Below are 16,898 nucleotides of genomic sequence, written 5' to 3' on the forward strand. Positions count from 1 at the left end.
CTCCCCCGGACGAGCAACGGCCGATCCTGTTCCCGGCTGACAACGGGGAATAGCATGGAATGCTTCTCGGGTGATGTCTCTGTAGCGGCCTCGCCACTCGATATACCTCTGCACGATTTCGTCTGGTGGTTTCAGTCAAGTAGATTTGCAAGATATGATACACATGTTACATATTTACCTATAACACAACACCACCTCTGACGAGGTAGCTAGTTACCAGGATCGTATCTTACAGCCCAGACCCATCCAGGTAGTTTTTTTTCTCTTCTTCTTTCTTTCCTTCTCTCGCCCCCCCATCGACGCATCAAGGACTTGTTACCTCTTACATGTAGTACTTGTTCTCGAGCTGCGCACGATCGCCGACCTTGGTCCAGTCGATGGTGTTCCACCAATTCTCGAGGAACTGCCTCTTGCCGGCGACGCCATAGTCGCGGAGGTACATGTGCTCCCAGGTGCTGACGCACAGCACGGGGATGACCTCGATACCGCCCGGCGCCGTGGCCTTCCAGCGCGTACCGTTGGACGCACCGTGGCCGAGCTGCTGGCGGCTAATGTACTCCTCGGCGGCCCCAGTCTTCTCCGTGGACGAGGGGCCCTCGACCGTGTTCATGTCGAGGCCCTGGCGACGCCAGTGGGCGGTGCTGTAGGGGGAGCCGGCCAGGTAGGTGGCCAGCACGCGGTAGTTGCTAGTCTTGCCATTCTTGACGAGCCAAACGAAGCCCGGGCCGAACATGGACGACGCCGTGATGAGCATCTCCCGCTGCAGCGTCTCAATGGAGCCGAACGAGTCCTCCAATTGCTTCTGCAGTCGCGGAGACATGGGCTTCTCGTTTGGCGTAGAGTTCAAGCCCTCGAAGAAGAAGGAGTTGTTGTGCAACATGGAAGCGTAGTTGAATGTCGGGGCGAAAGAAGGTTCTCGCGCGGTTTGCTGGAGAATCTGGTACGGGGGCTTCTGCTCCATCTCGGTGCCTGGGGGACGGGGTGGCGGGTTAGCAGGCGAGAAGAGAACAAGGCAAAACCATGGCGGGAAAGAGCTTACCTCCGACGAGGGCGTTCAGCTTGTCGACCAACAGCTGCATGTAGTCGTTGTAGGCGAGGTGGAAGCCATCGGGCGATAGCAGGCCGGGGACGCCTCGGGCGCTGGAGAATTCGGAGGGAGGGACGGAGTGCAGCGACCGCCATTGCAGCAGCAGCGGCTGAGGCTGCGCGATGCGCACTCGAGGTATCCGCACTCTGGGCTTGAACATTGTGTCGGTGTTGGAGGGGGGCAATGTGGTCTTGTCGTCCTTCTCTACAAGCGCTGGGTATTGGGTTCAGAAGCTCAAGTCGATGTCACTTTTTTTCAATTCGGGGACCCTTGCGCCAAACCCGAATCGAGGTACTTTGGTACTTGTATATAAGCAACCTCCCACCTCGAGCCTCACTCAACTCAGCCTGTTCCTCAACTCAAGAGTCTGCCACAACCGGAAGAAGAAAATTCTAGCAGTTGGGACTGTTTACCTACATAGGTACTTACCTGTACTTGATCGCGCATCGTGACAATTGAGGTCATTTCATTTATCCTTAGATGTCGTCCAATTGAAACAGCTAGCCCTATCATATTGCCTCTATGCCCTAGTTGCCTGAGTGCTCAGTCTCGTGGGAGGCGACCTACCACCTCCAATCACCTACCTACTACTTCGTAATCCAAATATATCTCTGACTGTGGCACGGAACATTAGGATCACCTGAAGCCCTAGGTGCATAAGTTGAATCTTTCTTCCATTGAGTGCAATACTCGATTCTAAAATAGCCGATGTACATAAGATGCCCTGCGGCGTAGCACTAAAAAAACGCCCGCGTAGCGATCGCTGCTACTAACAGCACAGCAACAAGTTGAAGCCTCATGTTGTTAGTGCGTGCAGAAGGATCAACCTCTGTTGGGGGTTGTTACCTTCTGGGACGTTAGCGTGTAGTACCTATATAATGTACCTGTTTCCTGCCCCTACTTCTACTCCTACTCTTACATCACATTTCACTGTATTCGGTTCTTTCTGGTTTGCTTGAGAATGATGTATTTTATGATAATAACTTGACTCCCTCACTGCCATGATAACCTTCCCTTGTTCCATGCTTTTGCGCCAGGATATGCAAGAAGAAGAAAAAAGAGTACAAACAATAAACAGCACCAAACACCCATTACCGGATATCCCCACCGAATAGTGCCTGTACAGGGAACACGCGCAACGGACGTACGACGCTCTCAGCCCTTCCCGTATCAGTCTTCCATTAGCTTCAGCAATTCTAATTCCCTCTTGACAAGCCGCTCGAATTCCTCGCGGTCTATCCCCGAAGCCCGACCCAGCATGTACAAACTCTTCACACTGCGAGAAATATGTTGTTGGACGCCAAAGTTCTCGGCCGCGGCCTCGAGCTTCTCGACCGACGCATTCGAGCTTGCGCTAGACTCGGGACGTGGGTGCAAGATTCTGGGGTCGTCCACGGCTCTTGAACTGAGGGTTGGTGATTTCGGTGGCTCAGCAAGCGTCCAAGCCCCGTTGGTCTCGTTCAGTTCTGTCTCCTCGTCACTGTATCCATTGTGTCGCTGAGGGATTGGTCTAGGTAAGGTGTTGGGCGGTGGTGTTAACTCTTGGAGGTTTGCTTCTTCGTCGGGATCGTGGTTATCCATTGCTGGCTGCACTGAATCATACTGAGCATAGTAATCGTCTTCATCGGTCGTCGGACCCGAAGTCTGGGCACCCGACATCGGCATAGGTGCGGGAGATCTTGTGGCAGCTGGCGTACGAGCAGGCGTAGCATCATACCGGGCCCAGTAATCATCATCGTCATCGTCGTCATGGCCGATATCGTCTACTGCCACTTGATGCGAGGCGCGTGGGGCCTGGGGTGCCGGTGTGTCTTTCTTCATGTGCGACTCCTTGAATTGTCGATCTGCCTCCTCGATACTCGAGACCCCGTTGAAGGAAGCAAATGGCGAAGGAGTATCAGTGACGCCCACTTCACCAACTTTCCATCCTTGGCTAGTCGGGTCGCCGCTACAGTAAACCAGTCGGAACGCCAACTCCATATCCTTCAGGGCGACGAGTGCCTGGAGAGTCTCCTCATCCAGCCTTCGATATTGCGTCTCGGCGTCGTACCCCCAGTCGACCTCGACCTCGCCGCTGACGGGATGTGCCTCGAGCCGATCGCTCTTGGCAATCTCCGCCAACCTAGCTGCCTTTGCGGGGTCGTAGCAGAGCAGACGGATCCATGGTTCAGTGCTCGAGGGAGACAGAAGCTGTACTCTCTGCCTGAGAATGGGTGTCAAGAGGGGTAATATGTTCTCTGCCACTTGCGTTGCGATGGCGGCTGGAGGAAGAGAGAGCAAGACAGGACCAACTACCTCGCGCAGGTCTGGGCTCTTGATGGTTGATGCTGTCATGTTGATCTGATTTGAGAAAGAAGGAGGAGCAGAGGATTGTCAGAAAGCACCGCAATGAGGCAGGCAGCTGGCTCTGTTGATTAAGTATGATTATAAGGGTTGTAGACCAGTCGCAATATCCACCGGGACCTGATGTCACATGCAATACCCTTAGTCGAATATGGAGGACCACCTGACTCTTGAGGCTCGAGCGACGTGTGGTGACGTTTTTCTTTCTTTCTTTCTTTCTTTCTTTCTTTCTTTGCGACCGACTTCGGCTTCTTCGAGGACAGAAGCAGAAGAAACAAATGGGTAGTTGACAAGAACGGGCAGGATCATAAAATGTAGGATACAGCCGAGTAAATAGGTCCTGTAATATATTGCGACTCGCTCGACCGGCGAAAGAAAGGCCCAGGGTTCTGGAAACTAGGAGCGATTCAGATACCGTTAGGTATGGGCGCAAGTGGGCAGTGCCGCAGCAGCGATGCGCCTTCCAGCCAATTACGAGGCCTGGCTTCGGGCGAGTGGAAGTGCTGACCAGTGACCACTGCTAGGAGACGCGGAGTTGGCAGCGAAGCATGCAGGTCGAGGTGGGGCTATCGGCGTCGGAGACGAGGACGAACGAGATCCAGGGCAAGCCAGGGGAACGAGGGCCGACATCAGGCTGTCTTATGTACATAATGTATGTATATGTCAGTAATATACACAGAGAAGAGGATGACTCTGACCGCATGTGCTTTGCTTTGCTCTGCTCTGCTCCGTCGTTCGCATTCGCATGTGTCTACCTACCCCTACCTAGGTACTCACCTTACAGACCACATCCTGCCTACAGACAGTCTGGTAATTGCAGGTGGTCTGAGATAATATTCTGCCGCCGTTCAATTCCACGTGCGGCTGAACTCTGTACGAACCCGCACGCATCCCTTAGATTGCCGCGCCTGGTTTCAGTTCTCTTGACGTGCTGGGTCCGAATTCAATTGATTGCTGCACAAACCCAACAGAGCTTCAATTGAAGATTGATTGAAGATCCAGCAACGTGGGGATAGATCCCTGGGGATCCCTGGCTAAGGTACGTCACTACCCCAGCTACCAGACCGGGAAAAAAGCGCTCCAGGGCAATTTTAAGGCGAACCAGGATCGATGGATGGGGGGTACTGAGGATAGGTAGGTGGACGGACAAGACCATCAATGACTGTGCATACTGGATTGAGCAAAGACGACCGACTACATACAAAATGTGCAAATGTACTAACCTATTGCGGCGCATACATGCTGCACTGACTATCACCGAGTGGAAATTGTTGACTGTTAGCTTATCCGGCGTGGACGACGAGTAGGGAGTAAGCTTTGCCCAAAGCCTCTGCGTCAGGTCCGAGATCAGAAGCCCTTATTCCACTGCTGCAGTGATCAAGTGAGCAGCAGCCACGCCTAAATTAGAAAACCGCCAGAGAGTTTCCCAACTCATTCGACTTCGGCAGCAGAATCCAGGCCGCCTGTGTGCCAAAAAGCCACCCCGTGACGGCGCTCGAGTCGGGTGAAAGAATATTTCAGCTTCAACCCTTTTACGCTTCGCTCTGCTGCAGCTCGTCAACGTGCTCAAGAGAATCAACGAGCTACCGACCGCCTTCGTCCGGGTTAGAAGGACGGTCGTGGATGCATGTCGAAGAGCGGCCAACGTCTTCAAGATGAGGTGAGTCAGCAAACTCGGGGGAAAGAGACAGAGAAAGAGTTGCGAACCCAAACGTAGATGTCCCAAATAGATACACGGGACACCAACTGCCATCTTTTCTCTCTTCCCGTCTGAATCTTCTTTACACTTCCCTCTCTCGTCTCGAAATAGATATCCCCCTCAACCTAAGCTTATCCAAAAATAAACCAATCAGGGCACCCGGTGGCAAGTCGTGACCGCCGGCGCTACCGCAGGCCTGATCTCGCGCTTTGTCATCGCGCCGCTAGACGTGGTCAAGATCCGGCTGCAGCTCCAGTCGCACTCGCTCTCCGACCCGCTCTCGCACTCGGGCCTGCCCCGTGGCTCGCCCGTCTACAAGGGCACGCTCGCGACGCTCCGCCACATCCTGCGCCATGAGGGTGTCCCGGGCCTCTGGAAGGGCAACGTCCCCGCCGAGCTCATGTACGTCTCGTACGCCGCTGTGCAGTTCACCTCGTACCGCTCCATCACCATGCTGATGCACCGCCTGTTCGGGGAGGGCACTCTGCCCAAGGGCGTCGAGAGCTTCGTGTCCGGTGCCGCGGCCGGCGCGGCGGCCACCGCGACTACGTACCCACTGGACCTCCTGCGCACGCGGTTCGCGGCCCAGGGCACGGAGCGCGTCTACACGGGCCTCTGGCGCGCGATTCGGGACATCCAGCGGGACGAGGGCATCAAGGGGTTCTTCCGCGGCATCGGGCCGGGCATCGCGCAGATCGTCCCATACATGGGCCTCTTCTTCGCTATGTACGAGGGCCTCCGGCGGCCCATGGGACAGCTCGACCTCCCCTTCAGCAGCGGCGATGCTACGGCCGGCGTGGTTGCTAGTGTGGCGGCAAAGACGGGCGTCTTCCCCCTCGACCTGGTGAGGAAGCGAATACAAGTCCAGGGCCCGACGCGAGTCCGTTACGTGCACAGGAATATCCCACAGTACGAGTCCGGCATGGTGGAGGCTCTGCGATCCATAGTCGCCAGGGAGGGCTTCAAAGGCTTATACCGGGGATTAACAGTCAGCCTTATCAAGGCGGCGCCCGCAAGTGCGGTCACCATGTGGACTTACGAGCGAGTTCTACGTCTCATGATCGACGGAGGTCAGCAGCAGAAAGAAAAGGTCTAGTCGGTAATAAAGTCGGTTGTCTTTGCGTGAATGGACAGGTTTGAGCGGAGAAGGAGCCCATGTACTATATTTATATATATATATATATATATATATACTTCAAGGTGACAGGACTCCCAGAACAGAGACATATAGAGTTTGGGTTCTGGACTACACAATAGATTTGGATCGCATGAAGACATAGTTCAGTGCGAAAGTGGTACTTCTTACAACGTACGATGGCCAACTCGCAGTGGGAATTGGGGCTCTCAATATATCCACAACCTCGATCTCATCCCGAGGCCGTTCTTGTTTATCTAATGCTTCATGGACAACTTGAATATCAACGCCGGGCCCGGCCGGTGGCCACAAAATCAGAAGAAAATCCATAAAAATGGAATGTTCTAAATAATTTATGTAATATTTGGAATACACTTAGACTTCTTGAACATAGAAAATGCTATGTTTATTCATTATAATACAGGCGTTTCGCAGAATAGCATGTGGTTTTTCTACCTCTGTTTGCTCCCGGATGGACGTAGAGTCTGTGGTCTATCTGTGCCAGCAACGGATATGCTTGGCCCGCTCAGACTCGTGCTCATCGGTTCCTCCTTATTTTGACTTTGCTTATTTGCCCTTCTTGACCCAGTCCTCGACAGTATCACGAGCGGTCATCACCTTGTCGTCGACGTAGCGCTTGGACAGGTCCGAGTGGACCTTGGCGGCGTGCCAGGTGCGCTTGAAGCTCTCGCGGGCCTGGAGATGGGCCTGGGCGACGACGGGGAAGCGCTGCTCGTAGGTCCAGAGCAGGCCGCTCACGTTGGTCATGGTGACGGGGATGACGAACCAGCCGGCGCCGACGCCAAGAGCCAGCGGCAGGGCGGCGCGGAAGACGAGGTTGCGGTTGCGCGTCACGATGCTGCCGGCCATGCCGGCCACGAGAACGTAGACGAGACCCGGCATCAGGCGCTCGCCGCTCTCGCGCGGGGGCGCCAGCGAGGCCACCGTGGAGGTGAATGACTTCTCCAGGTGGAAGGCCCGGTCCATGGCGGCGTTGACGGCGTCCTCGGCCGTCGTCGCCTGCTTGTACAGAAACAGCCGCGCCTTGCCTATTTGCTCGGCCAGCCGGTCTGTGGGCGTCGGGCCATGGGGCCGCGTGACGACCTCGGGCTCGGATGTGCGCGGGATCGTATCGGAGAATGGCGATGGCTTGGGCGCAGAGACAGTGGGAAGAGGCGTGGCGGATTCGTAGTCATCATAGATGGGCTTCCTCGATCGGTGCTATGAATGGAGATATAGTGAGTACTCGTACCAAGACCTTAAGACATGTTGCCGCCGAGGGGAGATGGGGAGTAGTACCTCTGGTGCTTCTGCCAGTGCGACCGAGGGAATTAGCGATGCTCCAACAAGAGCCGTGGCCATTAAAGGAGCGGCAGCGCGCTGGAATGTGGCTGTCAGTATATCGATCAGAAGCATGAGCACTTCAATTGGCATCTTACCCGTCGCAGCAGCACTCTGGAAGCCATGATACCCTTCAATTGGTAGTGAAGTAGGTGGGTTTTTGGTCAACTTCAAATGGTCGTCCAACGTCAGTTTCCAAGCTTTGGCACCAGACCAGTCACTGATGTCTTTTTTGGCGGCTAATCCCGGTCCCAGACGGCCGATTCGGTAACCTTTTTTTTCTCTGGAGCTTGCTCGCCTGCCCGCTTGGCTTGGCTTTGCACGCCCACCCAAATTGACGGCTGGAGACGACTTGATTGAATCATCCAGACTGGGATGTAGATTGCGGGAGTTACAGACATCAAACATCCATTCGAAGCTGCGCCAGCACTTCCGGTGTACTGCTTAGTTTTTGATTCGACACACTTCACTCGCACCGGTCTACTTTTTGTTCCCAGACCGCCGCCTCCTCGAGGGGCATATGAGCTATGCTGTGGTCTTATTCGTAGCACTATGCTGAAAGCTACACACTCCGGTCTGCGGGCCTCTTCAAGATGCATAGTCCGACAAGCATCCCGGTCCCAGCAACGCCGCTGGCTGGCCGGAGCTGCTACTGGAGCTGCGCGACTCGATCCCGCGAACACGCCTGCTTTTCATGCCCAGGCCGGCGCCAAACATGACGACTCTCTGTTGCGACAGCTCTTCGATTCGCCCCAGACCTTCAAGGAGTTCGAGCCGCCGTCAAGCCGAGCAATCACCGGCGCAAATGTCGGACTCTTCAGGAATAAACACCTCACGTCGCCCAAGGGATTCGTTGTCTTCGCCAACACCACATTAGAGAGAGCGCAGAAGCTGGTTGACAAGGTCCTGGCAGCGTCAACGGTAGAAGAGTATAGATCAGTGGTTCGGGATATGGACCGGCTCAGCGACCTACTGTGCAGAGTGTTAGATGTCTCCGATTTCGTGCGGGTGACACATCCCGATGGGCGGATACAAGAGGCTGCCTCGCAAGCCTGGTCGTTGGTCTACCAATATATGAACCAGCTGAATACCACCACCGGCTTGAGCGAGCAGCTGGAGAAGGCTTTGACCAACCCTGAAGTGGTCTCTAGCTGGTCCGAAGAGGAGAAAACTGTTGGTGAACTTCTGCAGCAGGACTTTATGAAATCAGCCATCCATCTGCCCGATGGGTCGCGGAATAGATTTGTCGAGATATCACAGCAAATCAGCGAGCTGGGTTCCGTCTTCGTCGAGGACATGACCCCAGAGCAGGACCGAATAGTACTTCCAAGCAGCAGATTCCATGGTATGGATCCGCGGATAGCCCAGAACTTCACCCACCGAGGCACCATATACCTACCATCAATGTCCGCTGCGGCGACCGTAGCTTTGCGCAGTGTCCACGATGAAGACACCCGCAAGGCCATTTATTATGCGACCAGGACTGCATCAGGCCGATCAGTCAAAATACTTGAGACTATGCTGAGGTTGCGAGCGGAACTGGCCAGCTTATCGGGCTTTGAGAATTACGGACAGCTGGCGTTGCGGGACAGGATGATGGCCAAGACCCCGGAGTCTGTTCGTCAATTTTTGCTGGCCTTGGCAAAGCACAATGGCCCACGGGTTGAGCAGGAGATATCGGATCTCATGAAAGTCAAGGGACAGAACATCTACGCTTCCAGTGCCACCGACTTGCATCCTTGGGACAAGGATTACTACATGGAGAGTATAAGAAGGGACATGAGATCACGAAGGCGCGACCATGACATTCTCTCATCATATTTCTCGCTCGGGACAGTCATGCAGGGCCTATCGAGGCTGTTTACGCGCCTGTATGGCATCAGGCTCGTGCCTAAAGATACCTTACCTGGCGAGACATGGCACCCCGATGTGAGACGGTTGGACGTCATCTCGGATACTGACGGCCATGTCGCTGTACTATATTGCGACCTGTTCTACCGAGCAGACAAGTCGCCCAATCCTGCCCACTTCACCGTTCGCTGCTCCAGGGAGATCTCCGAACAAGAGATCCACGAAGCAGCACAGGCCATTTCCAACAGGCGCGAGGAGGCATCAACGGACGCGGCTATTGCAGAGGCGAACGATGGCATGCATGTGTCCACGCAGGCGGGCACCGTCAAGCAATTGCCAACCATTGCGTTAGTATGCGACTTCCACCATGAGCGGTCATCGAAGAGCGAGCCGGCCCTTCTTCACTACTACCAAATGGAGACGCTCTTCCACGAGATGGGACATGCCATTCACTCGGTCCTAGCCCGCACTTCACTCCAGAATGTGGCGGGAACTAGGTGTGCCACCGACTTTGCCGAGTTGCCGTCTACCTTGATGGAGCACTTCTGCGCCGACCCAACAGTTCTGCAGATGTTTGCGCGGCACTACGAAACGGATGAGCCCTTGCCGTATGAGCTGGTATCGGAGCGACTGCAAGTCCTGAAGAGGTTCGAAGCATCGGATAGGGAAAACCAAATCATCATGGCCATGCTAGACCAACAATATCATGCGTTACGTCCCGGCCAGGCCGATTTCGACTCTACCAAGATATATCATGGCCTGCAACATGCCCATGGCAAGCTGCCGCCCGATGCTGAAGGGACTCGATGGCAAGGATTTTTCGGGCACCTGTTTGGCTACGGCAGCACCTACTACAGTTACCTTTTCGACCAGGTCCTCTCGGAACGGGTCTGGAGGGTGGTTTTCTCGGGCGGGCAGAATGGCGCCGCCCTTGATAGAGCGAATGGTGAACGACTGAAGGAGAACCTCCTGAAGTGGGGTGGAAGTCGCGACCCCTGGAGGTGCCTGTCGGACGCGTTGCAAGACGAGCGACTAATCCATGGCGACGAGAAAGCCATGAGGCTCGTTGGCAGCTGGGGCGTCAAGGATAACGGCCATGACGAGTAATGTCCTGTACATTGTGTCATATTATATATACATGTACCTACTTGAGTTGAGGTAGGCACTGCATCTGGGATACACGGGTGACTAGCATTGGGCAAGGTAAGTATGGTCAACGTTCTCCTTGGCTCAGAAGCAGACCTCAGCCTCCAATGGCGCGACCGTTATGTAGGCTGAGACATGAAAGCCATCGGTAGAAAAGGAGACTGACTCATGATACCCAGGATCAAATGATTACTAATGTTACTTATGTGTGCTTCATGATACATTAAGTACACATTTCTCCTCGGCCAGACTGCTGTCATCCACGTCAGCCAATGTGTACCTGGGTAGTTCTCGAGTACTGCGAAGTAGGCACTTACGACCGGCCTACAGACACGATCTACAGTAGTAGGTAGCATTAGAAGTTACCGAGTGCTCGGGTGCGCGTCCATCCCGATGGAAGCGTGCGTGCTCTGGCCGAGGAATACCCAGTGCCACTTGCTGCTGACTGCATGTGCTTGCTTTTGTTAGCCTTTGTTTTTTGCTAGCGTGCTTCTAGACCATCTCGGGCCTCCAGCGGGCTGCCAGCGAAGCATCAGTTCCCGTCAGACCCGGGTCAGCTCCAGACTCCAGTCAATAGATATTCGGTTGGTGGCTTCCTGTTCCATCGGTACCTGACTTTGGCGGCCGCTGGTTCGTATTTGCTGACCTTTCCTTGACTTTACTAGCCTAACCGTTTCCATGCGCCTGCAGCGCCTCGACCTGACGACGAAAGGATGATGAAGAAGGCCTCTTTCCCTCTTTCCCTCTTTCCTCGGGATGAGAACTCGAAAGTGTAGCAGTCAGGGACACCTGCAATTTCCACCTTTCCATAGTCTAGCCGCCGTTCCTTCTGCTGCTTCGCCGCTGCCGAATCGATTCCTCGTGTTCTGCTTTATCTTGCAATTGTTGGGTTCCTCAGGTGGACGACCTTTTAACTTGTTCAAGTTCTTCAACACTTTGCTGCACTTCTACAGACATCAATCAAGTGTTTTTGCTTATCACGGAAATAAGAAACCCCAAATCCACCACAGCATTAAGTAGCCTCTGAGACATACTTTGGACTCGGTCTATTCTTTCTCTCCATCCCGTCTAGTACTACTCCCACATCAACATGGCTGCTACTATGAAGAATCCTCGCATGGCAGTCTCTTTCGTCGCCATCCTCATGCTTGCCCTCTACTCATCCACCGCCACCGCCACCGATCTCGCCATCTTCAACGGCAGCTCCAGGTTCGTCTACGGCGGGTGCTACCTCGAGACGCAAGGGCTTAATGGCTCCACCAGTCGCACTCTTAAGGATGAGTCTGAGATCAAACCCGACCAGATGACGGTGGCCATGTGCCTGGATTTCTGTGCCAAGTTCCGCTTCGCCGGGCTCGAGTGGTCCCGCGAGTGCTGGTGCGGCAACGAGATCAACCTCCGCGCCACTCAGAAGAACGACACCGACTGCGACATGGCGTGTCCCGGCGACAAGAACATCGCCTGCGGCGGCAACCTGAGGCTCAGCGTCTACAACAGCACCGTCCCTTCCCCTGCAAGCACCACCTTCAACACTCCCTCCCTGACCATGTCGCCAACTGCGACAAACACGCCCGGAAAGAATGCGGCTGCCATGACAGCTACCGTCATTTGGGCCGTCCTGTTTGCTAGAGGCATGGCTCTTTCTCTGGGCGTGTTGTAGGTGGAGTTGGGGTGGCAGTGTTGGTTCTATTGTGTTGGTTGTCATGGCGAACTTGCACAGGTGCCCTTCATTCTTTTTGGGGCTGCTGTGTCATTCCCGCTCTCACTTCGGAATTCGCGTATGGCATTTCTGAAGGCGTTTGGTTTGAATTGGTTTCGGGAGGCCAAGGCGTTGGGTGGCGATAGACAAAATGATACCCAACCAGAGGAGACTATGGGTTAGCATGACTCTCTTAGGAAATGGGGCATTGAATTCATAGAATACACATTCAGTTGGGGCATTGACAGATTCGACGGTTTTCCAGAACTAGAGTCTTTCGTTGGTATCATGCTCGTATCTCATAAGCATACACCGTAGCTGTACCAAACTGCTCCTAGGCATACAAAGTGGTGGGTTTCATATAATCAAGGAGCCGCGTCCCGTACTATGCAGAGCCTTTTGCACTGCAGCCGTCGCTTGCTGTAATACCGCCTTCCAGCTCGTCTTACCAAGACTGTCGGATCCGTCTTCCCTGTTCAAGTAACCAAGCCATTTCAGAATCTTGGCAACCTTATTCAAATCTCGCTCCTCGAGCACGACTCTCACCAGGTACTTTTCCAGCATCTCCGCGTCGTTTCGGTGTGGCCCCTCGGCAGACGTTTCCTTATACCAGACATTCAACATATCGGTGATTGCGGCTACCGTCGTGAGCCCAGCACTCGTGAAGGCCACCTTGGCCGGTTTCGGCCCGAAATGCAGTGTCGTCTGGCCTCCGGGGAGGATCGTATCGTCGCTGTCGTCCGACTCTTGCTGCTGCAAGAGGCGCTTGCGGTTGTTAATGATAGCCCGGAGATCCAACCCGGAGCGCTGCGCTTTCATCTGCCGGTGCTCCGCGACGACCTCCTTCCGCACGTCCTCAGGCAGCTCGGCCAGGAACTCGGGGTCGAGCTCCTCCCACGACGATCCGTCAGGGGATTCGGTCCCTTCGGCGGCGCTGGCTTCGCCGCCACATACCTGGTTGTTGCCGTTGTTGCTGTTGCTGCTGCTGCTGTTCTTTAGCGATAGGAAGTTGGTCTGCACAATCTTGGCGTTGGCATCGGCCTGGCGCTCTCGAGCGCGCAGCGAGGGCATCCCCGCGGGCCGGCCGCGCTTTGTCGGCGTTCTTTGCTTCGTGGGCTGGATGAGTCGGTCCTTGCGCGGCGACTGGGGCAGGTGACTTTGTGATGATGCCGCCGCCGCCGCCGCCGCCGTGACCCGCGTCGTTTTGTACGAGGTCAAGATCTCCATCTTCACGTCATCCGGCAGACCACTGAAGACTTCCGGGTCGAATTCGGGCGGAATCTCGTCAGCAAGCGATAGGGCGGGGCTCTGGGTTCTAGGCCTTCCCGGAGCTGGTGACGGCTCCCGGCTCTCGGAGGATTGGCTGGCTTGAGCTAGTAACCGGGCGCGGATGTCGTTTGGAAGTTCTGCCAGGACGGCCGGGTCGGGATTCGTGGGAATCACGAATTGTGTACCCCCTATGTTCAAAGGCGTCCTCGCCTTATCATCTTGTTCATTCACCTTTGCCAATGTGAAGGCCGGGTGTACTGCTTTGGGTTTTCGGGGAGTCAGGGGTCCGTCCATGATGGGATCATTGGATCCACTGTGTCCTGGCGCCGGCTTTGGCTTTTCAGGGCTGCCAGTGTCTTGTATGGGGTCCAGAGCCGCTTTTGTGGCAGTTGTCGATGGTTTGAAGGTACCAAAATTAAGTTGCTTCTGGCTCCCATCCGGCGCGGCTGCTGAAGCCTTAAGGGGCTCTAATTTTGTCAGCTGCACACCGAGGCCACGAAGGTCGCCAGCGTTGAACTTGAAGGAGCGTAACATGGATACCGCTTCCTTGCCGAGTACGTGGGCATCATGTGTGGCGACACCGAACATGGTGCTCTTGTTGAATGTGTCACACTTGCCATGCCCAAGATGTTTTGGTGGATCCAATGGTGCATCGGCAGCTCTCTTCATGATTTTGATTGTGAGCTGTTTGCCCTTCACCTGTTCGTTGAGTAGACGGCGCTCAAGCTCCTTGCACAGGTTGAACACAAACTCTTCAGCTTCCTCTTGGTTGATGAATCGGATTCCCCAGTTCACCTCCGCTGAGACCGATTTTCGAATAGGTTGGTCACCGACCTCTGCCCGGTCGATCCCGCGGGCGTACTCCCACAGCTTTTCACCAGTCTTCGGACCGAGGGTTCGAGTGAGTCGTTCTTTCGAGATTTGCCGAATATCACTCACAAATTTTACCCCTATTTCTTCCAGCTTGCCCGTAATGCTATAGGCAACACCCGGAAGATCATCGACTTTGAGTTCCCCAAGCATGGCGAGCACATCCTCTGGCTTGATTTGGAATTGGCCTGCCGGCTTGGCTTTTCGCAAAGCTACTTTAGCGAGGAGGATATTGCCACCAATACCAACCGAGACTGCACAGCCCGTCTTTTCCTTGACCAACCCACGGAGATCCAGAGCGATCTGATCTGCCTTCTCCTGTTCCCTCCAGATGCTCCCTTCGTCCACACCCCCTCCGCTAGAGCCTGTGGCTTTCAATATCACCGTGGTTACGTCGACCAGGGCCTCATCAATACTGACACTCTGTACCACGCCACCAACTTCGAGAATGGATTCATAAAAGAGGCGACTTGCTTCTTCGTAGGCTGGAAAGTCGTATGGCAGAACGTTTAGTTCAGGGCATAGCTCCCTAGCTCTCTTCATCCACATGCCATTCTTCACGCCAAACTTCCGTGCTGGATAGTTGCAACTGGCAATCTCTGATCCATTGCCGGCTCCATGGGCAACAACCGTGGGCTTGTCTGCGAAGTGTGGCGCGTTTTTGAGTGAAACGGCACAGAAGAAGCTATCGAAGTCAACATGCATGATGTAGCGCCGCGCACCGGGTGTCCTCTTGGGCGGTTTGGCTTGAGATCCCTTTTCGGCCGCAAGTTTCTGCATTCTCGATTTCAATTCGGCTTTCCACGTCGACAGATGGTGGAGACGGCTTTCAGCGTAGTATTGCTTGATGAAATCTGGGTTGGCAGTCGATGACTTTCGCATTCTCGGATCCTGAAGCAATGCCGCATTGTGCTCTTCCGACGTCATTTCTTTCGATAGTTCAGCAGGCGGTAGCGCTGCCTCCTCGGCAGTTGGAGCATCCTTATCTGGCATTGGTACATCTTCTTGTGCATCGGGGTGCTGGACGAGACAGATTTCATCACCTTCGGTAGATGCATCAGTGGACTGCGGCATACCAGCCTCATCTCTCTTGGGCTCTGATTTTGTAGGCCCCGAAGAAAGATTGTTGGCAATTCCAGTCTGGTACTTGGAAGGCGTGTTCATACGAGCCTGGGATGGTGAGCTGTTGTGAGTATGGGCTCCGTCTACACTTTCGGCAAAGCCCTTTAATTGGTTGGTGTAGTAGCTGTTCTTGGATTGCTCTCGGTAGCCAGCCAAGGGCGACATTTGCGTATTTGTTTGACTGGCTAGGTTCGTCCCGTCAAATTTCAACGTCTTCTGCCTTGGGGTCTCTTCAATGACACGATAGTCTGACCACGGCAGAAGCTTCCCGGCCTGGATAGAGTCCATAACCCAGGCTGGCTTGACAATCCTGTACTTGCTGAGTTCGACCATTTTCTTGGGCGGCAGATGTGATGCAATTATATGAGTGGCCATGGTCTTGGAATCCAGGTACTGCAGGAAACCTGCGCCATGCTGGACCAGTTCACGATGAAGGCTGGTATTGTAAGCCAGACTGAATATGGCACTGCCGGTGTTCTTGGTCAACTCACATATGAAGGGGAGGCTGGGTATAGCCAGTCACATGTGCCACCACACCTTTGAATATTTGGGGGTTATCGTTAGCCGAAGCTCTGAGCTCCGAGTCGAGGTTCTGCAGTTTGATCTTCTTGCGACGGAAATAGTCGTTGAATCCACCAAAAGCGCTTGCCTCGTACTCCTCGCCCCCTTCATCCGAAAAGGTATGCCCCTCGATCCGCTTGCGCACAGCGTTCGAGTTCTTATCTAGTCGGCTACCCATTTTTACCGACTACGGTTCGGGCAAGTCGGGACTGCTGTAGGTTGAAAACGCCCGATTTGCCACTTGTAAGAGGCCGGCGAGAATGTCATGATGCAGGAGTCGGCCCCGTGATTGATGCTCTGAATCACATGAGACAACCTCACAGTTTGCGGCAAGTAACAAGCCGTCAAAAAATGCCGAGATATTGTGTATGGCCTATTTCTCTGTCCCTCTGCTTCAGGTGGTATTTGGTGTGAGTCCTAATGTATTAACGGATGGGAGGTATGTAAGTTTAATAGAAACGCGCTCTAGGCAGTGAGAGGTGGTGGGGGCGACGCGACTGTTTTCGTTTTCACACGTCATCCCGGGACCAGCGTTCCAAATTACAACCGAGTCGCCGAGGAGCTTGAGATGCTTACGCATGCGTCCAGACCGTTATCATTTGATGGATATTACTTACATCCAGTTATAGATTAAAAAAAAAAAAGCGAATGTCGGAACAAAGTAGATCGTTTTGCTTGCCACCAATTGCGCATACCGAGGTACATGCACGTGTGCTCTGATGAAATGGGCTTTCAGTGAGTTTACCTAAAAATAGTGCTTCAATTACAGAAGGGC

General features: G+C 54.2%; 7 protein-coding genes across 7 annotated transcripts; 3 read left to right on the forward strand and 4 right to left on the reverse strand.

Moving 5' to 3' along the window:
- Positions 1-322: 322 nt before the first annotated feature.
- PG986_013469 (mitochondrial 37S ribosomal protein mS42) lies at positions 323-1,247 on the reverse strand (the record flags this gene model as incomplete). The annotated part of the gene is made up of 2 exons (XM_066849691.1): positions 323-969; positions 1,040-1,247. 2 exons carry the CDS (start codon positions 1,245-1,247, stop codon positions 323-325), a joined length of 855 nt encoding a protein of 284 aa, XP_066693834.1.
- A 1,010-nt stretch (positions 1,248-2,257) lies between these two features.
- Positions 2,258-3,421, reverse strand: PG986_013470 (uncharacterized protein; the record flags this gene model as incomplete). Its single annotated transcript, XM_066849692.1, has 1 exon — positions 2,258-3,421. One exon carries the CDS (start codon positions 3,419-3,421, stop codon positions 2,258-2,260), a length of 1,164 nt encoding a protein of 387 aa, XP_066693835.1.
- Positions 3,422-5,057: 1,636 nt separating this feature from the next.
- PG986_013471 (Mitochondrial thiamine pyrophosphate carrier 1) lies at positions 5,058-6,225 on the forward strand (the record flags this gene model as incomplete). Its single annotated transcript, XM_066849693.1, has 2 exons — positions 5,058-5,090; positions 5,284-6,225. 2 exons carry the CDS (start codon positions 5,058-5,060, stop codon positions 6,223-6,225), a joined length of 975 nt encoding a protein of 324 aa, XP_066693836.1.
- A 606-nt stretch (positions 6,226-6,831) lies between these two features.
- Positions 6,832-7,730, reverse strand: PG986_013472 (uncharacterized protein; the record flags this gene model as incomplete). The annotated part of the gene is made up of 3 exons (XM_066849694.1): positions 6,832-7,485; positions 7,564-7,644; positions 7,704-7,730. 3 exons carry the CDS (start codon positions 7,728-7,730, stop codon positions 6,832-6,834), a joined length of 762 nt encoding a protein of 253 aa, XP_066693837.1.
- A 427-nt stretch (positions 7,731-8,157) lies between these two features.
- Positions 8,158-10,563, forward strand: PG986_013473 (mitochondrial intermediate peptidase; the record flags this gene model as incomplete). Its single annotated transcript, XM_066849695.1, has 1 exon — positions 8,158-10,563. One exon carries the CDS (start codon positions 8,158-8,160, stop codon positions 10,561-10,563), a length of 2,406 nt encoding a protein of 801 aa, XP_066693838.1.
- A 1,129-nt stretch (positions 10,564-11,692) lies between these two features.
- PG986_013474 (WSC domain-containing protein) lies at positions 11,693-12,262 on the forward strand (the record flags this gene model as incomplete). The annotated part of the gene is made up of 1 exon (XM_066849696.1): positions 11,693-12,262. One exon carries the CDS (start codon positions 11,693-11,695, stop codon positions 12,260-12,262), a length of 570 nt encoding a protein of 189 aa, XP_066693839.1.
- Positions 12,263-12,658: 396 nt separating this feature from the next.
- Positions 12,659-16,301, reverse strand: PG986_013475 (DNA repair protein REV1; the record flags this gene model as incomplete). Its single annotated transcript, XM_066849697.1, has 2 exons — positions 12,659-15,998; positions 16,054-16,301. The coding sequence occupies 2 exons, from the start codon at positions 16,299-16,301 to the stop codon at positions 12,659-12,661; spliced, it is 3,588 nt and encodes a 1,195-aa protein (XP_066693840.1).
- Positions 16,302-16,898: the final 597 nt, after the last annotated feature.

This window comes from Apiospora aurea (genome assembly GCF_038362705.1).
Source record: "Apiospora aurea strain CBS 24483 chromosome Unknown utg000009l_segment0_segment0, whole genome shotgun sequence".
In the NCBI taxonomy this organism is placed as follows: domain Eukaryota; kingdom Fungi; phylum Ascomycota; class Sordariomycetes; order Amphisphaeriales; family Apiosporaceae; genus Apiospora; species Apiospora aurea.